Below are 12245 nucleotides of genomic sequence, written 5' to 3'. Positions count from 1 at the left end.
GTGATCAGTACCAGATGGCTTTCCCTCCTCCTGATCTGTGATAACGTGGGGGAGGTGATAATTCGCCGGACAGGACCCGTGAACATGCAGAGCCACCACCAGAGTGACCACTAAGCAGCAGGAAACTGACTCAGAGATTAAACGGCTAAATTAAGTGACATCACTCGCTGAATGTCGTTGAGGTGCAAACAAGGGTACATTTTGATGTTTGTAATTTTGAGAAAATTGAATGTCTTTTTACTTAGTTACCTCAGATTGAGAAGAGTGCCCTAGTAGTAATGTTGTTTTTTTCTCCCACAAAATGTCTACATCTGGTCTAACATAATTCGAAATTGTATCTTGCCATGTGAATTGAAGGCAATAAGTAATTAATAATACAAAGTAATATACAAGGCATTCCTACTTAATTTAAAAAAAAATATTTTTGTTTTCCTTATGCTAAATATAACGTACTTTTATTGCAATTCTCTCCAAAATAATCATGTTTAATACTTTTTCTTTCAATTTTAGATATTAACAGTTCAAGTGATGAATCATATAAGCCTACCAGTTGTAAGTATAAATCAGATATATATAAAATGAAGACATTTGCTTTCTCACTGTTTGAAAAAAAATATCATCGTATATAAAATGATATGATAAGTGACAAAAACGATATTTTATTCTAACTAGCCAATCATTTATAGAAATTACCAGTCTGTTTTCTTTACAATTAATTAATTAAGGACTAGGGAGAATATTTTAAAGAATGATAATCTGTCATGAAACAAATACATCTTTAGAATGAATGTGTAATTGTGTTTATTTTTGTTTTGGATAAATCTGTGAATGTTTTTACAGGGGCAATCTAGAGAGAGAAGTTGGGCAGTGAGATGCTTGTTCACATTATATAAAAATTTCTGCATGTGAATCTATATAAAATTACATATGATATAGAAAATACATATATATAATCTATATACAAGTTAGAAAAGTATTTCATCCAAGGCATCAAAATTGTTAAACAAAATGTTTTTACTATAGGCTTTAAAATAAAGGTACAAGATTCAATTTGAAATTTATTTATCTTCAAATTGCACTTTTATAAATTTTACAAAGTAAGGTATAAAAATTTAATTTAAATTGAATCAAAAAATTACCTTAGATTTATTTTATGTAATGTACATTCTGTTGCACTTTAAAAAAAAATAATTGAAAATTTTATATCTATATCATTAATTGCTTGATGAAAGATAATGTTTTTAAATTTTCATGCCTTGGATGAAATGCTTTTCTAACTTGTATCTTATCTTTTTAAGATTATATTTTAAAACTCTCCTTCTCTATATTTCAGTTTGTATTTCTCCTCACACCACAACTCATTTTTGCAACTCCCGCTTTGTATTATTACAGGTCTGAATATTCTCTCTGTATCAGTTTGTATTTCTCCTCACAACACAACTCATTTTTTGCAGCCCTCTCTTTGTAATACAGGTCTGAATAATGAGAAAATCTGAATTTTTTTAACAAAAACTTTAAAATAACTTTTTTAGATTAAATTTTTTTAAACTTCTTTCAGAATAGAAAATCTTTAAAATTTAATAAGGAACATATTTCATATAGGTTTCATTAACAAATATTCAGTACATAACGAGAAAAATAAAGATGAAAATTTCAAAAGGACTGTATAACTGGTTATGGTCAATAGTAGTCCTCGCCAGCGAAAGTCTTTGTTATTCTATTATTATTATTATTATTATTATTATTATTATTTAAAGCATTTTGTGTCCTGCTCTTTCGCATGAGGACTAATATAAAATTACATATAATATAGAAAATACATTTATATAATCTATATATATAAAATTGCATATAATATAGAAATACATTTATATAATTTATATCTATAAAATTACATATAATATATAAAATACATTTATATAATCTATAAATATAAAATTACATATATAATATATAAAATACATTTACATAATCTATATATAAAATTACATATACATAATCTATATATATAAAATTACATATATAATATATAAAATACATTTATATAATCTATATATATAAAATTACATATATAATATATAAAATACATATATATAATCTATATATATATATATAAAATTACATATAATATAGAAAATACATATGTATAATCTATATATTTATAATTATATATTATATAGAAAATACATTTATATAATCTATATATATAAAATACATATATAATATATAAAATACATGTATATAATCTATATATCTATAAAAGTGAGAATGTGTGTGTTAGGACACTTCTCAACCTTTATACTCAACAAATTTTTGATCTACAGACTTAAAATTTTGTATATAGGGCATTAAGTACCTCCACTGCACACCACAGTTTTAATCCCCTCTGTATGTAACTGTAATTTAATTTAATATTATCATCCTAACTTTTTTACCATTTATAAGAAAAAGCTTCAAATAAACTGCTAATATTTTTAAAAAATTTTTTACAGCATACAAAAATAATGAACATGTGAGATAAAAATCGTGTTTACATTTTCGACGCTTTAAAACAATGTTCCTATGTAATGACGTTTTTTTAGCCCGTAGACACACCCATGTTTTAAAAATCTAGCAAAAATCAAATAATAGTCATATTTTCCTGAAATTTTCATATATTTATTGATTATTAAATAAACTTATATATTAAAAGTAGGTTTCATTAAATATATTAAAGGATTTTTTTTTAGGTGTTCTACACCTCATATTTCATGTTACGAAAACTAAAAAAAAAAAATATAGGTCAATTAAAATTTCAACATTTTTTAAAGCTGAAAAGATCAAATAATAAAAATAGTTATTTTTATACAGTCATGATCATATTTATTGGCACGGTCCAATAAAAACCTCGTTTTGTCTTAAAAATCCTTCAGAAAATGGTTAAATCAAAGGAAATCACAAAGTATAATATATATTTTGAACTGCTCTTTCCAACTCAACAATCGAATTTAAAAAAAAAAAATGAATGATAAAGAAATTACAAACGATATTTCAAAAATTCTCTTGTTCAAATTTATTGGCACCGTAATTCTAATGATTGATTGTATGGCCTTTAGCCTTAATTACTTGCTGTAGTCGTTTATTATAGTTTTCCACTAACTTGTAGCATTCTTCAGCAATAAATTTAGCCCATTCTGACAATAATCCTCTGACTGAGCGAGATTCTTGGGCTTCCTCTCCATTACCCTCAATTTTAAAATCCTCCACAAATGTTCAATAGGATTGAGGTCCGGGCTCTGGGATGCCCACTCCAAAACATTGATATTGTTGTCCTCAAGCCATTTCTTAGTCAGATTAGCCAAATGCTTTGGGTCATTATCTTGCATGAAGCACCAACGTCGACTAAGTGACAGCTCTCTAGCAGAGTCCTTCAGGTTTTCATTCAGGATTTTAACATAATTCTCCTTTTTCATGATGCCTGTGAACTTAACAAGTCGTCCTAATCCAGTGGCAACAAAGCATCCCTAAAACATCAAACTACCTCCACTGTGCTTCACAGTTGGTATGGTGTTCTTAGGCAAGAAGGCTTCGCCAGATTTCCTGTAAACAGAAGAAGCACTATTATGGCCGATTAACTCAAATTTTGTTTCATCGGACCATATAACATGTTTCCAGAAGGCAGCATCTTTATGGCACTTTGTGAACTCTAGCCTTGTTTTCAGATGCACAGGTTTCAATAAGGGAGTCTTCCTCAGGCGACATGCTTTCAAACCAGCTCTCTTCAAAATTCTACCAACTGTGTGTAGAGACGCGTTCACTCCAGAGCTTCTCTGTTCCTCTACAATCTCTCCAGTAGTGATCCTTGGGTTTTGGTTGATATGTCGAACTATTTTTCGCTCTGTTCTCACAGACAGTAACCTTTTTCTCCCCCGACATTCCAAATTCATAACGTGATCTTGTGATTTGAAGTTCTTTACGATGTCTTGAACGGTGAATTTGGGAAGGTTTAGCTTCTTAGAAATCTTATCATGATCCTCCCCTTTGGAATGACATGCTATCACACGCTTCCTGAGGTTTTCACTGTATTCCTTAGTCTAAATCATAACAAAAACTCCTTGATTTAAATTAATTCAAAGCAAATGCTGTCTAAAAATTATCTGAAAAAGAAAACTTTTTAAAATTAACATTAAATAAGCATAATAAGGATATAAAAAGGTAACGTAATCATGTCAAACATGAAATTAGTTGTAATTATACTTGCAATAGATGAAAATAATATATAATAATTATACTGGTAATAGATAAAAATAATAATTATATTGGTAATAGATGAAAATAATAAGCCGTGCCAATAATTTTGAACATGATAATTTAGAAATTTCGTTTGTAATTTCTTTAGTATTCAATTTTTTTGAAATCCAATTGTTGCATCGGAAAGAGCAGTTCAAAATACATATGATACTACTTAATAACCTTCGATTCTGACCATTTTTATGAGATTTTATTAACAAAATATGATTTTTATTGGACCGTCCCAATAAATATGATTATGACTATATATATATAAATAAAATCCTGTTATTTTGTTCACTTACCCTAAAGTTGTAAATAAAATTGGACATAAAATCAATATTATTATGTTAAAAAAAAAAATGAACAATTTTTCTTGATTTTTTTTCTTCTCGGTATAATTATTTGAATTGCAGCCAAAAAAAAAAAACAGAATTCTAAAAAATAATTATTTTTAAAAAGCTTTAAAAATGATATTAAATTCGAATATTACGCGATTTAGAGTTTAAACAGATTTTTTTATATAACAGGTTTTCAATAATAAAAAAATATATTCATATAATTGAATATATGACTCTTGAGATAATAAAAATTGCAAAGCAAAATTGACTAAAAAAAAATTGTTTGGATTTGATTATTTAAAATGACAGAGGTGATAATAAAAATTTGTGCCTTTTTTTTCCAAAAAAGTATAGAGGCCTGTAAGCACTAGTTTCTTTAGATACATGTATCAACAGAACAGGTTAAAATTAATTTTATCGTTTATATAGTTGAATTAAAAATCTATTTGTTTTATAAAAGGTAAGTCTTATATTGTTTTTTATCCATTTTTTTTTTATTGTACATTTTATTTATTCATAAATTTCTACATAAATGATCTTCCGTAGAAATTGAGCAAAACTATAGTAAACACACAAAATGATGACGTCACTAATTAATGTGTATAATGGTGATGTTCTACACAACGGTTTGGAGATGCCTATAGGGCATTCAAACATGTAGAAAACTTTTAAATCCATTTTCATCTGGAAAAAAAAAAAAGGACTGCTAAGGTGTAAAAATTGAAAAATTGTTACGTGGGGGTGATCGGATCTTTATCTGTTTTCAACTGTTTCATAAATGCGCATGCTCGGCCTTGAAACATGGCAGCTTCTTTATGTTAAGAATAAGTAGGTTGGAAAATACTTTGTAAAGATCCTGTGAAGCTGGCCTAATGGTTATCATACTTAACTCACTGTCTTTAGGTTTTGGTTTCAATCTCAGGTTGAGTATTTCTTTCTTTTTTTACTTACAATAAGTGAACTGTTTAGAAAAACCATAATATTCACATGTACATGCCTTAGTTTCTGTATGAATTAAAATATAATATATAAAATATATATATAATATTTATGCATAATTTATGATTGGGCATTGCCAAGCTAGTATAATATAAAATTACAGTCAAGCAAAGGTGTTCATCTACTCTTGAAATTTGATGTATATTGACAAAATAACACAGGCAGTTCAAAATAAATTAACAGATAAACTCTTTAAAATATACTTATATATCAGGCAAAAATAGATATCTACACCAAAAGTTACGGGAAATTATTGAGTAGAATTTGACTGTTTCTATACTTATGCAAAGATGTAGGATTCTTCTTTTGATATTTTAATTTACTGTTTCTTTCCTTACTGATGTTTGGTCACAAAATAGTGTATTGCAACTGAAGCATGACATACTACTGTGATGGATGGATTTAGTCACAAGGCAAATTTGGAGGTGAAGTTGGGCCCCAAAACGTTTATTCACATTACATTTAAATTTCTGCATGTTGGTATGATCAGGGAAACAGGGAGCAGCAAAGTAATTCCAAATGCAAGCATTTCAAGGAAAGAAACTATAAGAGTAGAAAATCTTCCCGCATCTAAAGATCTCTATAGTGAAGGGGTGTGATTTTGCTGCTAGTCAGGTTAATTGCGGGTATTTACGTTGAGGAAGTATGTGTACAGCAAGTTCATTGGAGTATATTCCATGGAATTACTTGTAAAACAAGTGTAGGATGCAACTCTGTAGTGATGCAACAGGGGATGGAGCTTGGCAGACAGTACAGAACATGTTAGGTTGGAAATTCTTTCTTGCAACCTGTTCAAGTAGGAGAGGCTTGTTGTGTGTGCACCAGTTCAGATATAGTAACGATACGACATGCATGTACAAATGGTAGCTTTATAGAGATGTAGATGTGATACGTTTTCTAGCTTGATGAAGAGAGCCTACCTTTGAGACAAACTTTCAGAGAAGCCTAGTTATATTTCCTAATTCTATTCATACTTAAAGACAGTGCAATATCTATTTAAGTTGGAAATTTTTTTTTTGCACCTTGTCGAAGAGTGTGAGGCTAGTGGTTGAAGCACCAGCTCAGATGTGGCAACAATGCATGAGCAAATGATAGCTTTATACAGATATTATGATGGTGTCTTATAAAATAATATCCCTTTTGGTTGATTGTCTCTGATCTGATGTAATTGTGGACAGAATCTGAATTTTAAAAAATAATCTCTCCCTTTAACAAATGCAGTTGAAATTTATAAGATTGCCCAAATAGGGTTGTTTTCGTAATATGTATCTTTTTTGCTTAGTCGAAGATTCACCTTGATTCCAGTATCTAATGAAATATAACACAGTTCTTTTACACAATCTTGGATTCGAACACAGGAGGATGACTTAAAGTATAAATAGAAATAAGCTTCAAAAACAATTCCTTGCAGTGAAGCTTGGAGAGTTATTGACCTTTTTGATGGCCAAAGTAAAAATATCTTTTTCATTATGTTTCTGAATTTTTTAAATGAGGATCAGTTATTTGTATAGTTTCAACATTAAGCCTGGTGGCACTAGCTTGAAACCACAGCATTGCTGTAGAATTCTGTGAATAGGAAAGTCCGCAAGGACCCATGGCACAGTGATGAGAGTACTTGGAAAAATGTAAAAGTGATATACTCCTGAAGGTTGAAGGTTCAATTCTCAGTGTAGATAACTGAAAAATACTATTGTGAATTACTTAAAACCTCTATCCAATCATGGCTGACAGAATGGGTGCATGCTACCTCCGTGAAGTAAATAAAGGGTTCTGTTTGAAATTCCATCCAAATTCTTGAGTTCAACAAGATACACTTTAAGAAGGTTGAAGATTACATCGACTAAAACATTGTGAAAATGACACTCAAGATGAGAACAGTAGTCCAAAGATTCCAAATAATATGAATCTTTTTCATTGTCCGATAAATTAATCACCTTCCACAATTAGTGCGTCAATGACTGACCTATTCAACTTGGCTGAAATTTAGGTTGACATCTATCAGTAACTTTTTTATTGAAGTCTCTGACACTCTGGCACCAGTTATTTGAATTTGCAAATTAAGAACATAGAGAGGATATATTATTCCATGACAGATATTTAAAAGCTTTTAACTTGCAAAGTTCATATCAGGGATGAGAATGGAAGATTTATGGTTTCAATAGAACTAAAAGAGGATATGTTAGGAGGTGGCGGTAGCAGTTTGTTAAAACTAAAAAGTGAAAATCTATATATCAAGTTTTGACATAGGTCACACCTATTACAAGGTTATGAGTTTTGAATTAAACTTGATTGGATTTAAAAGTAATGTTAAACATTTTCTTTTCTATTTTAAAACTAACTCTAGCCAGATTTTTAATCATTCTTCTTTCTTTCAAACCCATCCACGTCACTTCCTATGCTTTTTTGTTTGTTTTTTTTTTGCCTTTCCCTGCTAACTGAACCATCTTATATCTAATAACCCAATAACTCTTTCTTTCAATGTGACCAAACCAACAAAATTTCCTTTCCTACATATAGTTTGGACATATATCACATCTCTTGTAAAGTTATGAGTTTAATATTGGATTAGATTTGACAGGATTTAAAAGTAATATTGGATCTCTTTTTTTTATTTTATTTTAATAGATATGCCGGAAAAAAACAAAAATAAGAGCAATGATGATGATGATGATGATAAGTCTGATAAAAACACTGATAATAAAGGTAAAATCATATTTCTAGCTAAAGAATGAAAATGTTTGACGTTCATATTTGGTAAACATTACTAATAGCAACAGAAATAATATAGTTGAGAAATAGGATAAAACAATATATTTTGGTTTACTTACACATTTTTGCGTTTGATTTGATTTCCATAAATATTGGTTGTGAGTAAGGTATATAACTGGGCCAGAAGAACCATATTTGACTTAATGACTTGAATTCAAGTTTAAAATATAGAAACACTCGCTCCTTTCCAGTTTTGTTACATACTTTACTTCATGACAATAATCAAGATGATGGCAACCACCATTACACTCATTGTAACCAATCTTCAGGGTAATTAAAATGCTTCTAACTTATATTAAATATCCTTTTTTTTTAATGCGAATGAGTAACTAAAATATATTGTATTTTATTAATTTCTCAACTGTATTTCTGTTAATTAAAAATAATGTCATCAATAGTAATGCTAACTTTCATTCTATTAAGTAAAGCAAACTGTGGTTAAGAAATTAAAGAGAATCTCCACATAATTCACATAATTCCAAACACACATGCAGGCATGGTGGCAACAAAAGATGACAAAAAAAGATTGGTTAAATAAATATGCATTCATTCACAGTTTGTCTTCACAAACTATAATAACACAAAAAGTAAACAATGAACACGTCCTAACACAACCAAATACACATAATAGTAATACAAGCAAAAAATCCGTGTGAAACATGCAAAGAAATTGTAAACAATTAACAAATGAAAGTTCGTAGTAAGAGCAGGTGTGTTTAGTCCAGTGACCAGCAAGAAAAAGAGTAAAAACGAGTTAGTCATTGAACCCTCACTGAAAAAGAGAAGGCTTTTAAAGATGTTAATTTTGTTGTCGCCATTAATCAATGTTAAGACATGTCCTTCCCTTTTCTCTCATAACTTAATATTAGTATTTTAAACAGACAAGAATTAGATTTATCAAGGCTATTTGGCTATAATCATACTTCTCCACTTGGTTCTATCTTTACAGTTGTTGGTTCTGATATTTCTCCGTTTCCACTGTATCTTTGAAGTTTAGCCTGGGTCTTCCCTGCTTTCTACTTCCTACACACAATTGTGAATACAGAAGTTGCTTTTGTAGTAGTCCAGATTCCACCTTTCTGGCAATTTCTGCCTGAGAATATCGTTCACCAGATAAAGCAATAATTTGTGCTCTTTTAATCTCTGAAAGCTGCTTCTTTGGATGCATTTTCAATTATATATATGGTTGTAGCACTGGCAGGAATAAAATATTACCTGAAAAATAAGAAACAACCTTTAGTATGACAATGAATCATTTTTGAATATTGGAATGAATTTAGTATGAAACTCAACTAAAACTCTTGAGAGAGGCTTTAAACCAAATAAATATTACAATCTACTGTTAAATATTTTACATTTGCTCTCAACTGTTCACTGTACAATCCTTAACTTTTAAATGTGTAGGTTTAAACTATTATCTAAGTTTTTTATAGGTGCTCCATAATTTTGAGCATAGCTATAAATATATATATATATATATATATATATATATATAGTTAACATCTATATATATATATAAAACTAGCTGTACCTTGCCATGCATTGCTGTGGCTGAAATTGGAGCAATGGAAAAAGTTCCAAAATGAGAAAATGCATGTTTTTGTTCTATTTTTTTAGCTGATGTGAAAGGTCCTGTTATGATTGTTGTTTCTATGATATTGTGTTAATTTTTTTACTGCAAGCCATGTGCCATTGCAAAGCTTGGATTGGTTTATATTTCACAACATGATAATTAGTATGCCAGTTTTCAGTTGCAGTACATGTAGTGGCATCCCTGGCAAATATAGCTGTTGGATAATTAACCACTTTATCTGCTTCCACAACAGTGTCGATGGATTTGTATTTTACTACCAAACTTGGAAGTTTACGTTGAATAATAGCGTTAAGTTCAGGGATGTCTTTGTATTGAGCTGCAAGAATATCTTGTTCACTCAGTCAAGTAGAATTCGTATAATTAATTTGAATATCTGCAAAAACCTTTTAAACCAACTCTTCTTTTGATGTAATAAGATTACAGAAGTTCAGAGTCAAAGAATTTCGCCCTTAACTCAGATTTCTGTACCCAATTTCCCACAAGTGATGCAAAAATTTCTGTGTGGATCGAGCAGTCTGCAACTATACACGCATATTTTGAGTTAAGTTTAGTGTCTTCACATGGCACCAAAAAGTAGAGTATTTGAGGCAAGCATTTATTTCATTGATTGAGGAATTACAGGTAACATTTGTCTGAAATCTGCAAGCAATATTACTGCATTCCTAAATGGTCTGACATTGCTATGCAAATCTTGCAAGGATCGACCAAGAGCCTCAAGTGATTTTTTGCATACCATTGTGCATTCATCCCAAACAATAAGTTTGCATTTCTGCAATATTTTTCCCCATACTGGATGTTTTGGAGATGTCGAACATGAGATTTTTGGAAAATTGAATGTTTCAAAGTAGAATAAATAGTTTTTCTACTTGGTAGCAAGGTCGCAGGTATTCTGCATGCAGCAAGGGCTAAGGCTACGTCATTTTGTCACCGAATGGCTGCCAAAATCAATTTAATTAGAAAGGTTTTACCAGTTACTTCTGGTGCTGTTCAAGGTAGCAGTAATTTCCAAATAACTTCTGTTCTCACAGTCAGTAAATTAGGTGACTAAAATAGGATTTATCCATGTTTTGACCATGCCTTATTCACTGTAATTAATTTAGGAGACTAATATAGGATAAGGGATTAGAGATGGACAAATAGAGAGGAAGATATATAGCTAGAAAAGAGAAAGTGAGAGGGAAATAGAGAAAGAGAAGGAGATAGAGAGAGATAGAGGGATTGAGAGGTAGACAGAGAGAGGAGGAGAGTTAGAAACAGAGGGAGTGAGACAGGAAAGGAGAGAGAGATAAAGGGAGTTAGAGAGAGAAAGGAGCTCAAAGAGAGATGGAGAGGGTGATATAGAGAGAAAGATCAATTGAGAGAGAGAGGGAGAGGGAGAGATGGATGGAGAGAGATATTAAGAGAGGAAAAGAGAGAGAGAGAGGGGGAGAGAAACAGAAGGTGAACTACACTTTACCGTTTTTTCTTCGATCAGTAGAGGAGAAATCCTTCGAGACTGAGGCACTTTTTATTTTTGTTACTATCCAGAGTACCTTTCTTTTTTTTTTTTTTCAGGAGCTAGATTTTCCGCGCATTAGAAACCGACCAGGTTATTTGTACTTTCACCTAGCAATTTAATAAACAAAAAGATTTTGTAAAACTTGAATTTAACGTGAAAATACTATTTTAAAAAATAGTAAGGTAACATAAGTGCATAAGCGCCACTTTATTTTAAATATTTATTTTCCAAAGGACTGTTTGAATAAATCCACAATGAATTAAATTTTAAGTGTTGTGTAATTATTTTCTCACCATTCGGCTTGGCTTTTACCGGCACATGACATTAATAGACGGATGAAGCCGAGCGTTGCCGATCAAATAATAACAATGCTAGGAAAAGTAAAGTAAAATTTTAAATGTGGAATATCAACAGAAAAAAAACATAAAAAAAACAAAAAAAACTACTGTTCATTTGTATTTCTTATTAAATGTTTGTAGAAAATATTTATTTTTTTGTCAAATAAATAAATGTTAAGCAAATTTTGCAATAAATAATAGCAACTGCGTTAATTTTTATGACTTGCCCCAGCATATTATAAACACCCTAACCTCCCCATGTAAAAAACGGCTTTTGGAATAAACCCCCCCCCCCCCAACCTCCTCATGTTAAGAATGGCTTTCGAGGTTTGAGGGGTGTTTAATCCGAAAGCCGTTTTTAACATGGGAGCTTAGGGCATTTATAATACGCTAGGGGCAAGTCGTAAAAATTAAACAGCAACTTTCTTATTTTTTTT

General features: G+C 30.4%; 1 protein-coding gene across 3 annotated transcripts in view; it reads left to right on the top strand.

Moving 5' to 3' along the window:
* LOC145286134 (caspase-3-like) overlaps positions 1–12245 on the top strand; it is a 113134-nt gene that overhangs the window by 38181 nt on the left and 62708 nt on the right. For all 3 annotated transcript variants that reach the window (XM_080134849.1, XM_080134850.1, XM_080134848.1), the window contains 2 exons: positions 511–552; positions 8235–8312. In XM_080134849.1, coding sequence (XP_079990975.1) covers positions 511–552; positions 8235–8312 — 120 coding nt within the window. The remainder of the gene's footprint in view (positions 1–510; positions 553–8234; positions 8313–12245) is intronic.

Source organism: Euprymna scolopes, chromosome 10, assembly GCF_053919585.1.
Source record: "Euprymna scolopes isolate OS-2025 chromosome 10, ASM5391958v1, whole genome shotgun sequence".
Taxonomy (NCBI): domain Eukaryota; kingdom Metazoa; phylum Mollusca; class Cephalopoda; order Sepiida; family Sepiolidae; genus Euprymna; species Euprymna scolopes.
Note: the sequence above shows the minus strand (reverse complement) of the source record. Positions and strands in the feature narration are given on the sequence as shown.